We start from the raw sequence: 13,304 nt of genomic DNA on the forward strand, positions 1-13,304 counted from the left end.
TTTATTTATTCATGAGAGACACGGAGAGAGAGAGAGAGAGGCAGAGACACAGGCAGAGGGAGAAGCAGGCTTCACACAGGGAGCCCGACACAGGACTCGATCCCGGGTCTCCAGGATCATACCCTGGGCCAAAGGCTGTGCTAAACTACTGAGCCACCACTACTGAGTAGTTGAGCCAACTACTGCCCACAAAACCTTTTGTTAAGTACTCTTTCTTTTAAGAAGATTGTTATTCTTTCTTTGAATAAGTGAAAGCAGAATTTGCTATTCTGACTTTGCTTCTTCTACTTTAGGAATTCTTAAAATTTAAATGCATGTAGCAGTTCAAATAGATATCTGAATTGTGCCCATGTAATGAACTCTCAGGATGAATACCACATAAACCAAGCGGGGAGAAAGGGACTGGCCATGAGAGAATAAAGGTGATCGGTAAGAATGGACTAGAATGGATGAAGTGCATCATGTGACTTTTTCTTCTCCCATTTTAATTATAAAAACTTGGCATCAAAAAAAAAATTTTAATGGGAAAGTTTGGCACAATGTTTATGTTATTTCCTATCCAGGGAGGTGACATTTTTCTTGTAAAATATAGATATAAATGTAAAGGACTATATACTCTTTCAAGGGAAAAAAATACCATTACTTCTTAACAAATATGAAATTGCAAACGCTTCTACCCTTGTTCTTACAGTATCCTGTATGCTGACATTGTTGGCTTCACCCGGCTGGCCAGTGACTGCTCCCCAGGAGAGCTGGTCCACATGCTGAACGAGCTGTTTGGAAAGTTTGATCAAATTGCAAAGGTACGAGTGTTAGTGAGTCCCTTCTCTTTTGAGGATTTATAAAATGTTGACTAACTTTTTTTTTTCTCTTGTCCCTTATCAATTATTTGCTTTTTCATAGAGTACCATTTAGGAATGGTGTTTATAGATTCATATGGTTTATTTGCCGTTGGGCTCTGATGAGTCTCATTTCTCTGGGATGAGAAATGTTGTAGCATACAATTAGCACATGTTTGCATCTATTTTTAAAATGTCTGCGTATAGAGAACTCAGCACACATATAGTAAATACATTCAAGATGGTGAGTATAAGTTGTATATCCCTCTGTATGATGCTGTTCTAAGTTCCTCTTTTTTAGGCATTTTGATGTTAGGAGTTGGAAACATGATTGCCTCTCATCCACTCGTAGCTATTCATGTATTCAGCAGCCTGAAAGAACCCCTAAATAGGATGCACATTTTCCACTTAAGCCCTTTATTTACTATTGTCTCATTTATATCTATTGACCTTTGTGCCACTTGAACCAAAATGTCAGTTCCTTATTTCCCATCCATGAGCACATGGATGGGAAATTTCATGGAGAGGAAATGGTCACAGGCAATCCAAAACTAGAACTTGCATATTTACTGGAACCATGAGGGTTCCTGGTGGGAATAGTGATAAAAAAAATAGTTCCCTCCTTGCCAGCCCTTTACTTCCACCTCATAACGCATTACCAGTCAGCCTCATTCTTTCTTTGAATTATTTCCAGAAAAAAACAAACAACTAAATTATGCTTATTAAAGTGAATTATTTATATATGGAAGAGAGAGTTGGTCCCAAATTTAGTTCACTGCAAGATTCATCTCATTTTTAAACCATACAGAACATTCCAGGCAAGCCTCTTAAGAATAAATGTGGCTTTCTGATGTTCACAGGGTCACTCCTGGGTCAGGCTCCCCAGGAGGTGCCCTCTGCTGCCTGCCTGACCATGATGGATATCATTGGGGATTTCAAAAAAGCAGTAAGAGGCTAGCACTGCTTTCTTCCTTTTACCAAACCAAAGGAAGAGGTTGAGCTTTTTGGCTGCTCATTTTTAGAAAAAGATTTAAAACTTAAATAATGCCTTAAAAGTTTGAATTAATAAAAAGTCACTTTTGTCACATTAGAAAGAAACATCCCAATCTTGGTGGGTGACAACATATCTCCAATGTTAAAATGGCATTCTCCCTTTGGGCATATCTCACTGTCTGAATATCCCATTTTTATAAAGGCACCAGGAATATTGGATTAGTGACCCAACCAACCCCTGTACGACCCCATATTAACTAAGTCTGCAGTGAGATCAAGTTCACATGCACTAGGTGTTAGGACTTCAACATATGAATTTGGGGAAGACAAAATTCAGTGCTCCTAACAGAAGTACTTGGTGTGGCCGTTTCTTCCTCTCTGGTGGTTATAACAAAGGAATGTCCAGGCAATATCAGCATATAGCCTAGGATGGCTTGGTGCATCCATTGTTGGTCACAGAGGGAGCATGTTTTGGGAATCACTTCATGCCTCCTGGTCAAATAACATGCATCATAAGCAAACAGCTCAGCCAATTGAATGAATTCTACATAAGGCACATAACTAAGCTAAGGAACTCAAAATCAGATCATTCACTTATTTTTAAAAATCTTTGAAGCCTCTTTATTGAAGTATAATTGACATACAAAGAACTGCATATTTGATATATAAAAGATAATGAGCTTGAGGATAAGCATACACCTGTGAAACCATCACCACACTGTATACCATAAACATATCCACCATATACAGAAATGTCCTCTTTCCCTCTTTATTATTGATGATGATGTAATTAAAACACTTAACATAAGCTCTACCTTCTTTGCATGTTTTGAAGTATACAGTACAGTATTGTCAACGATAGACACAATGCCATACAGTGGATCTCCAAGACTTACTCATCTTACATAACTCAAGCCGTATGCCCTCTGACCCATAACCTCCATTTTTCCCTTCCCTCATGCCTGGCAACTACCAGTCTACTCTCTGCTCTGTGACTTTGGCTATTCCAGATTCCTCATATAAGTGAGATCATGCACTCTCTTATTCAGGATCATGAGATATCCTGAATAAAGTCAGGCATATTTCACTTAGCAAACTGAGTTCAAATAGCACATTTAAAGGACTGTACACAATGATAAAGTAGGATTTATTTCTGGAATACAAGGTTGGTTCAACACAAGTTAATCAACATGATAGACTACATTAACTGAATGAAGGATAGAAATTACATGATCATTTCAGAAGATGCAGAGAAAGCATTTGACAAAATTTGACAAAATTAAACACCCTTTTGGAACATGACTAGGATGTCTACTCCCACCACTTCTGTTCAACTTAGTCCTTGAAGTAGCCAGAGCAATTAGGCAAGATAAAGAAATAAAAGGCATCCAAATCATAAAAGAAGTAGAACTATCTTTGTTTGCAGATTACATGATCTTGTGTATAGAAAACCCTAAAATGTCCACAAAATCTGTTAGAACTAATAGAGGGTGCCTGGGTGGCTCAGTCAGTTGGACATTGACTCTTGATTTTGGCTCAGGTCATGATGTCATGGTCATGTGATTGAGCCCCATGTCTGGTTCTGCACTCAGCTGGGGATCTCCTTCTCTCCTTCTCCCTCTCCCACTGTCCTTCCCCCTGCTCACACACTCTCTCTGTCTCTCAAATAAATAATTTTTTTAATAACTAATAGATGAATTTAGTAAAGTTGTAGGATACAAAATCAGTGTACAAAAAAACAGTTGTGTTTCTATATGCTAATACTAAGCATCTGGGAAGGAAATCAAGAAAGTTACATTAGCATCAGAAAGAATAAAATACTTAGGAATAAACCTAACCAAGTAGGTGAATTAGCTTGTACACTGAAAACCACAAAACATGGATGACAGAAATCTAAAAAGACACAAATAAATAGACATCCCATGTTCGTGGGTTGGAAGAACTAATATTGCTAAAATGTCCATAATATCCAAAGCATCTACAGAGTCAGTGCAATTCCTATCAAAATCCCCGTGGTATCTCTTACAGAAACAGAAAAAATGATCTAAAATTCATAAAGAACCACAGGAGATCCCAAATAGCCAAAGCAATTGTAAGCAAGAAGAACAAAGCCGGAAGCATCACACTTCCTGATTTCAAAATGAATTCTGAAGCTACAGAATCAAAACAGTATGATACTGGCATTAAAAACAGACCTATAGACCAATGGAACACAACTGAGAGTCCAGAAATAAACCCATGCACACATGTATAGGGTCAACTGATCTTTGATAAGTTTGCCAAGAATTCACTTTTGTTAATCTCAGTGTTTTCTAGATTCAAAATATCTATTTAACAAGTATGGGATGGAAGCCCTATTAATACATACTTGTTTGCCTTTTTATTACTTATGATATTTTTAATCAGGAGTTACTAAGCGCATTGTCTACAGCATCATAGATAAGTATGAAAATATGCCCTAGCTTGTGCACTCCATATCAGGCAGGAAAAGAAGTATGCAAAATCTTCAACAAACTTAACGCATACTTAAGAACAAGAAAATCTTATGTTCATTTTATTATTTCAGGTTTGTTCAGTATATACATAAGCCTGTGTTAGTGTTAAGAAGGAAAAGATCTGTGTTTGGCACATCTTTGGGGTTTTTTGCTTCTTTTTCTTTTGCCTTTTTCCCTTTCTTTTTTTCCTTACTGACGAGTCTATAAAGTAACTAGAAAAGTTAGAAATGCATGTAGGATTACTACATATAAATGAAGCTAATCTCAATATCATAATATAAAAACAACCCAGCCAAGAAAAATAATGAATCCCATTTCATATTAAAACAGTTTAACCTAAGGTCAGAATTAAGTTTTAAATTATTTGGCAATGTTGAATGGTAGCTTATTGTATTATAGAGATGTTTATCAGAAGTTACATTCTGCAGGTAAGAATCTCCTTCAGCTTTAAAATAAATGAAAAAAAAAAAAAAACATGAGCATAGTAGGGATTGGCATACAGTTCTAATTCCAGTTGAGTTCTAGTCATCATTCACTGTCCTGGAAGATTCTGCTCTGCGTGGAATATTTCATTTTGCCACCAGTGTTTGGGATGTTTGGGCTGGAGAGAATGACCCTGTCATTGTACCCCTCTGCTACTGTTAAGAGTAAATCATTCCAGAACATTCTCTCTGCTTTCCTTTCCTTCCCCTTTTCCTTATTATTCCTGCTCCAGCAAAGGAGCATGTAGGTGAGGGTGGTCCATCCTTGTTGGATCATGAAGGGAAACACAAGCATTGCTCATTTCTGTCCCCACAAGCCCTGGTCATTGTGATGGTATCAGTAGAACATGCCTTTGATGATATTCGGAAAATCTAAACCTTTGTGTAAGTACTGAGCGCAACTGAATGCTGTGATTTCTTCTTCCAGGAGAATGAATGCATGAGAATAAAAATTTTGGGAGACTGCTACTATTGTGTATCCGGACTCCCTATATCTCTCCCAAACCATGCCAAGAACTGTGTGAAAATGGGGCTGGACATGTGTGAAGCCATAAAGTAAGTGTGATGCTTAGCAGGATCCTTTTTAACTCTTTTAAGAATCTTGAGTTATAATTGTCACTCACAACTATTACTGTTTTTCTGTCTACTGGGATTAAAAGCATTATTGTGCCTTTGAATATAAGTGTTCAGAGACCCAACTATTGGCGTGTGAGTAACTCAGTCCAAAGTAACACTTCTGTAAGTGTTTTGTATTGTTGTTGTTAGCCTTAGATCACAGCAAGACCAAGGTAGAAATCTATGGGCAAGTAGAGTTTGGGTTGTTTCCAACATGACTTTTTTCATTTAAATATCTTCTCCGATCTTAAGAAAAATGTCTGTGCTCTTATCATCTGACAAACAATTTCCTTTTTTAAAGTTCTTACTTAAATTCCAATTAGTTAACATACAGTATATTAGTTTCAGCTGTACAATTTAGTGATTCAACACTCCATACAGACCATCTTAGACAAACAACATGGCTACACTCAAGTTGTCAGAAAGAAGGTAGTTTTTGCCACCAGACTCCAAAATTACTGCATCTAGTCAAAAATGCTCAGCTCTATAAGTTTAGATTCAGTTTATATACATAGAGTATGTTTTCTGTGTTGTATCTATGGTTTCTTTCATCATAATTCTGAGAAGATTTACTTATGTAAATAATGTTACAGTTGACAAGTGCCAGATAAAAGTGTAAGGTACAAAATTATTTTTTGTTACTAGTGCCATAACATACTTCTTTAGTGATGCCCTTGGTAGAAGCCAGAATATTCTTATAAATGGTAAAAGCTCTTGTTTGTTGGTTATGTGATTGAAAGATTTGAGTTTATTGGGTTTTTTGATGGCCTGTTTTAGTCACGTGATTTTATACTATCTACATTTTTGGTCTAAGCAGGAGGGGGAATTATGTGGCTGATGCTCTATTTCCTTGTCTCAGGTTTACAGTAAATGGGGCTTTCAGTGGGAAACCAACAAGTCAGGCTGTCACATGTTTAGCCACCATGTATGTTAGTTACATGATGAAGTGAACTGAACAGGCTGATGGGTGGCTTTCCCAGTGCTATCCGGGGATGAACGGTGAAGCCCACATTGCCTCCACTAAGTATGGGAGATCTCTGTGGTCCACATCCTCTAGTGTCCACAGACCACTGTGGACAAGTCAGCATTGGGAGGCAAATGAATTAGGTGGAATTGAAGAAAGAATAGAGATGGGAGGATTTGCAGTATGGCCTCTGCATCTCACACAATATACATTGTGTGGGAATAATCTGATTCCTCCTGCTTCTTCCTCAGAGTAACTCTCATTTGTCTTCTCTGACATGAAAATTAGTTTTACTTATTTTCAAAAGTAATTAACTGTTTCCGTTTCTGGATCTAGAAAGGGGAAGTGAATCTAATCAGTAAAACTGATAGGTTTTCTCAAATTTATCACCTGCCCCTGGCGGCAGTCTCGGTGTGGGTTTCCAACACGGGGTGAAATATTCTAGTAGGAGAAGGGATTTTTTTAATGTATTTATTATATGCTTCAATAATATGTTGGATTACTAAGGTTTGGTTTCTGATTTTGCACCAACCATTTCCCAGTTCCATCAGCTTGTGTTACTCCACCATGTTGAAGAGCTTTTATTTTATTTTTTTTTTTATTATTTTTTTTTTTTGTTGAAGAGCTTTTAGAAGAAATTTATGTACATTCTGCCCACTGGCATGTCACCAGCTCATCAGTAGTATTTTTCAGTAATTTTTTTTATCGTGACAAAATATACATAAGTGCTGTTCCTTAACATTTTTACATGTGCAATTCAGTGACATTGAGTAAATTTAAAATGTGGGCAACCGGGATCCCTGGGTGGCGTAGCGGTTTGGCGCCTGCCTTTGGCCCAGGGCGCGATCCTGGAGACCCGGGATCGAATCCCACGTCGGGTTCCCAGTGCATGGAGCCTGCTTCTCCCTCTGCCTGTGTCTCTGCCTCTATACCCATATAAGCAATAACTCCCCATTCCACTTTCTTCCCAGCCCCTGGAAGCCCTTTTTTAACCTTCTGTCTCTGAGAATTTGCCTTTTCTAGATACTTCATATGCGTTGGCATCACACAATATTCATTGGCTAGTGTTTGGCTTATTTCACATAGTATAATGTTTTTAAGGTTCATCCACCTTGTAGAATGCATCAGTGCTTCATTCCTTTTAATGGGGGAGTGATGTTCCATTGTATGTATTTACCACATTTTATTTATCCGTCCATGATGGATACATAAGTAATAATAGCTCATGCATCCAGAATCTCAGTTAACAGTAGAAGATTTGAGGAAACTTTCTAGAACTCTTGCTTATAACTAAGCTTAAGCTTCAAATCAGGCAATGGTTGTGTGTCTCTCTGCTCTGTCACTCAGTGACCAAGGACTTCCACAGTCTCTCTGTTATATATCACCTGTTCAGATCATATGCATTTGACAAAGTGATTAGTAATAGGTGGTTTTGTTGCATTTCTAGTAAAAGGCAGGTAAAGAGAGGGCATCTCAGCAAATGTCAAGAATTCTTTGTTCTTCTAACATACAAGGGCAAGCACTTCCATTTCCATTTATTGAACCATAAGATGAAGATGAATACAAGAATTCTAATTTTTAAGGTGGTGGAGAGAAAAAGTCCACTTGGACTTGGAATTTCACCTGACTGTCTCAGGTTTTTTGTAGAAACCAGCAACGTAGGTCTGGGAACATTTGCCTGTATTTGTCCTCTGGGTTTGGACCTCCACATGTGTTCAGCACCTCATTCTCTATTAGCTAAAGCACCACCGAAGCACGTCAGCTGCGGTTTGGAATATCCTCAGTGCTTAGACAGATTTTTTTCCCTGTCATGAAAATGTAAACTGTTCTTAATCCAGGAACTAATGTGCAGATCCCTGGCTTTGTAAGTGATTAAGGATCCTCTTAAACTGAAATGAATGTCTTCTATTGTCACAAGCTTTAAGCAACTATTTTGATATTTTTCTGTAGATAACACAGGTTGCATCCAAATGCATTAAAACTTTGGTCCGTCAACTCATTTGAACCTTTGATTACCTCATTTTTCTAAAAAAGACACAAAGGACATGGAGATGGTTTTAAAGAGGGCATTTTGCTAAGAGAAAAAAGTCAATCAGAAAGACAAATACCATATGATTTCACTCATGTGAAATTTAGGATACAAAATAAATGAACATAGGGGAAGGAAAGGGAAAATAAAATAAGTTGAAAACAGAGAGGGAGACAAACCATTAGAGAATCTTAACTCTAGGAAACAAACTGAGGGTTGCTGGAGGAGGGGATGTGATGGGATCGGGCAACTGGGTGACAGGCATGAAGGAGAGTACGTGATGTGATGAGCACTGGGTGTTATATACAACTGGTTGAGTCACTAAATTCTATCTCTGAAACTAATAATATAGTATATGTTAATTAAGTTGAATTTAAATAAAACAATTTTTTAAAAAGCCAAATCATTGACCAGTCAGTTCTGTCACAAATGACCAACTGTAGAGTATGTCATCCACCCTTTTATTCGCTCTTGACTTGCTGTTGGCCATATCTGGTCAACAGAAATGTCATTGGCTGGAACTGTTCTCTCTCAATAACAGGAAATCTTAAGAACAACGACAGGTTCTATGGCAAATTTTTCAGGATCATTGTCTCCCAACGACAGACACACAGTAAAATCCTTCAGAAATGACCTGTATCAATTAGTAAACTTATGCCAAGTTGTCTGTGTTGTACCAGACCCTGAACCCCCTGATGGATCTACAAACCATTTGGGCCAGGTGTGTCTTCACAGGGCTGACAGAGCAGATGTGAACACAAGCAGGGAGTGCTGACTGCACTCAGAGAGACTGGAGCATAGAGGGGTGGGTGGTGCCCACATCAGCCTAGAAGGAGAGACTAGAAAGCCTCCCCAGACGAGGTCATGCCTAAGCTGCTGATGGAAAAAACAGTGCCAGCTAGCCACGTGATGCCTGTGCCCTGTCAGGGAAGGGAGGCTCAGGGAAGTGAGGAAGAGAGAGAGAAGCCATTCTGACCAAAGGCCCAGAGTTAAGGACCATATGGTGCCCAGGCAGCCATAAGGACCCATTGCTGATGGAGGATGGAGGATGGGGCAGCTCTCCAGTGTCACGTTGAGACTCTGACCCATCCTGTGGACAGGAGTGAAGCGTTTGGATGACTTGCATGGGACCAGATAGGTTGTGATCTTTTTTGTGAAAAAACAGAACAGGAAGATAGGGAAGGAGGAAGGGATGGGAAGGAAGAAAGGAGGAGAGAAGGAGGAAACAGCATTTTAGATTCTTTTCTCAGGAAGTCATTATTTTTTGTGGATCCATTTCTTCTTATGACTTCTCATCACTTTTCACATGCTCAAACGATGTCATTGTATCATTGAAGCATAACATCCATGCCGATGGCATTTTGAAATTCTTATTTACTGCAGCCCACACCTGGTAGCGTCCTCTGCTGGGTCACAATCATTGTCATCACTTCCCTCCACATTTGCTCTGGGATAATTCTCTCCATGTACCTCGGGACACCTCCCTGTATACTTCTTTGATAGTAATATTTAACAGGTAAATATATTTAGTTGGCATAAATTAATAAGCTTTTCCATTTTCCATTAAAGGAAGTTCTTCATTTGTCTTCATTTGTCTCTAAATGACTTACTGATAGGATCCTCAAGTATTTTTAAATATTTTTAATTAGTTTCTTTTTAATGATACCTTACACGTTTTTAAAAGTCTTGGAAGAGTTTTGTTGTTTTTGTTAAAGATTGTGCACAACTGAAATGCTTTAAACTCATGGTTAGGTTTTTTACAAAATTCCTATTCAGGCTGAAGTCATTATTAGGCTCACAAATAAGCTGTATTGTCTCTTATCAGCAGAAAATATTCTCTGGGGACATCCATTGTGTAAGTGGTAGTATCATATGTGGCATCTCAGACCATTTCTGACAGTACAGGGCAATGTCACATGATTCTAGTGTGAAAATTTGGAGCAGGTGTCAGCATGTGACAGGTGCCTGATACTTGTATTTGTTGAAAAAGTCAAAGCTACAGCTGAAAGGCTGCATCAGCACCTGCAGCCTGGCCTCTCATGTGGCTGTCGTAGCCAGGGGAGTGGAGCCTGGGGACAACCAAAAAGTAAAGGCCTTTCCCTTGGCCCAGAGCAGCAATCTTGTGCCACAGGAGGAAGTCATGGCTATATTTCCCACAGCCTGAGCAATTCTGAACAGAACAGTGTCCTGAAAACTGGCCAAGAGTCAAAGGAATAAGAGGGTGTTCCGGATGGTGATGGTACTTTCCTTCTCTGCAGGAAGGTGAGGGATGCGACTGGCGTGGATATTAACATGCGCGTGGGAGTGCATTCCGGGAACGTCCTTTGCGGGGTGATCGGCCTGCAGAAGTGGCAGTATGACGTGTGGTCACACGACGTGACCCTGGCCAATCACATGGAGGCTGGAGGGGTCCCTGGGTAAGGACAGTCTGGATTTCTGTCTTCAAGCTGTGGACATGGTTAGAGAGGACAGGGGAGCAGATTAGTAACTGACTGCAGAGTGTCTGGTGGTTTCTCTTGCCTCTTGGTGTCATGTGATTCCTGCCCACTGGCCTCTTACATTAATTAGATAAACACAGACTCTTCAAGGCTCAATTCCACCACCCCACCCTGAGGTCAAAGATAGTGGATATCAGAACCTGAATTACTTTTTATTTATTTGCAAATGTATGCATAGTGACCTAAGTGAAAGATGTTTTATAACGCTGGGCAGATGTGGCATTTCTCTGCTCCTGGTGACCTCTGGAGCCAGTACTATTGAAATGAGTGAACTGTAACATTTGCCTCCACTTAGAGGAGCGTATTTCAGACGAGACAATTTTGATGCAAGTGCTATAATTTGCAGAAGTGTGGAAGCAAACACTGAGAGAGAAAATCCATACTTTCATACAGATCGGCAGATCCCATAAAATGCCATTGGCATGTGTTTCAAAAAATATGCTGATACACAAAACTTCCATATGATCCAGTTTTATTTGCTGTAATTCACCATGCCCACCCTGCAGAGAAGCTCTAAAGGTCTGTATCTTGTGACCTCTGTGAGCATCTTTCTAAAGTCCTGTGTAATAAAATATAAATCTGTGTTACAGTCCATTTTACGAAGAACATAGAGCCTTTCCTTCATTTGGGGGAGAGGAAATTATTTCTGAAATCATAAATAAATAGAAAAATCTTCATGTTTTTCCTTACCTGTCTTGATTGTGGTTTTAAAATGGAATTTCAGACGTGTTCACATTTCTTCTGTCACCCTGGAACACTTGAACGGCGCTTATAAAGTGGAGGAGGGAGACGGTGACATCAGAGACCCGTATTTAAAGCAGCACCTGGTGAAGACCTACTTTGTAATCAACCCCAAGGTTAGTACTGTAAGGAGCCTATAATTAACCTGCGACTTCTGTGATTGAGATGGAAAGGGGCAAGTTAGTGATACAGATAAGCATTTTTAGTCAAGAATCAATTTAATGCTTTGCTAGTCTTTGCCTCAAATTATTTTAACCACGTTTTGTAATAATAAATTCAAATACTTATTAAAGAAACAGTTGAAATGAATTGCTTGCTTCTGTGATAAGGTCACTGCCAGTATGAGGGGTTGTAAGTGTTAGACCACGATGCTTCTGGAAGTCTCCCCATGTGCCCACCCTGGCAGTTGGAAAATTGCATAAAGACATGCTCAGGGGGCACCTGGTGGCTCAGTGGTTGAGCATCTGCCATTGGCTCAGGTCGTGATCCCGGGGTCCTGGGATCGAGTCCCACATGGGGCTCCCCGGAGGGAGCCTGCTCCTGCTTCTCCCTCTGCCTGTGTCTCTGCCTCTCTCTGTGTCTCTCATGAATAAATAAATAAATAATCTTTAAGAACATTTTGTTTAGTCAGAGAACACCTGGACACAGATTCATAAAATCATTTAGCATCAGAAAACCATCCCAATCTCTAACAACTGTCACTTTAGGAAACCACAATCACCAAGAAAAAGTTGAATCAGAGCAGCCTATCTTGTTTAAGAATTTACTTTGTAAAAATGCCTGCTAAAATCACGATTATTTTGTCCTAAGTGAAAATTACTAGTATCTTTTGTTGTCTGGACAGAAATCACCCAGTTCAAAGAGCTTGTAACACTGGAAACCAGTCGCCCTGAAGGAGGGAGGTCAGAAGCCGTGGAGAGTGAGGGGTGACATGGGAGGAATCTTACAGTGGGGGCGAGGGAGCGGGAAGGAGGAGGTTGACCCCTTGGCTAGGCCAGGTGTCATGCTCTGCTTCTCACCCCCAGGGAGAACGAAGGAGTCCTCACCTCTTCAGACCTCGCCACACCCTCGATGGAGCCAAGATGAGGGCTTCTGTGCGCATGACCCGGTACCTGGAGTCCTGGGGAGCGGCCAAGCCCTTTGCACACCTGCATCATCGAGACAGCATGACCACAGAGAATGGCAAGATCAGCACGACGGTACGCTCTCCCCATGCTCAGAACGCCGGCCCCTAACACAGAGGGCTTGGGCTGCTTCTGCCAAAGTAACTTTGGTCTGTGATGAAGCAGGCTTACCCCTTCTCCTCCGGGAGGCCCCTTACCAACAGCTCCCGGGGTGTGAGTGAGGGCTGGGCTCACTTTACTAAGGGTTTGAACCAAGGCAATTCTGCAGTAAAACTTTATAACCCGGGACCATTTTATTTACCTCCTGTTACTTCATTTAGTTATTAGCAGCAGTTGAACTTTTTTTTTTTTTTTTTGTCACGGCATTTTGTTTGTTTGCTCTCATAAAGCAGAAAGACTGGGCATCTTAACCAAAGAACAGATGAAGGCGTGATGCCCTTGCAGGTTAAATCGCAGCATCTAGACTGTCTTCTCATCTTGGTAGTGTTCAAGCCGTGTCCAGGGCAGTGAACGTTCTGCTATTG

General features: G+C 40.1%; 1 protein-coding gene across 2 annotated transcripts in view; it reads left to right on the plus strand.

The window, feature by feature from the left end:
• ADCY2 (adenylate cyclase 2) overlaps positions 1-13,304 on the plus strand; it is a 387,405-nt gene that overhangs the window by 270,877 nt on the left and 103,224 nt on the right. For both annotated transcript variants that reach the window (XR_005984284.1, XM_041731928.1), the window contains exons 6-10: positions 692-803; positions 5,237-5,364; positions 10,676-10,834; positions 11,640-11,772; positions 12,682-12,855. Coding sequence is in view for 1 of the 2 variants with exons in the window: in XM_041731928.1 (XP_041587862.1) it covers positions 692-803; positions 5,237-5,364; positions 10,676-10,834; positions 11,640-11,772; positions 12,682-12,855 (706 nt within the window). In the remaining variant the exon portion in view is untranslated. The remainder of the gene's footprint in view (positions 1-691; positions 804-5,236; positions 5,365-10,675; positions 10,835-11,639; positions 11,773-12,681; positions 12,856-13,304) is intronic.

This window comes from Vulpes lagopus, chromosome 17 (genome assembly GCF_018345385.1).
Source record: "Vulpes lagopus strain Blue_001 chromosome 17, ASM1834538v1, whole genome shotgun sequence".
Classification (NCBI taxonomy): Eukaryota; Metazoa; Chordata; class Mammalia; order Carnivora; family Canidae; genus Vulpes; species Vulpes lagopus.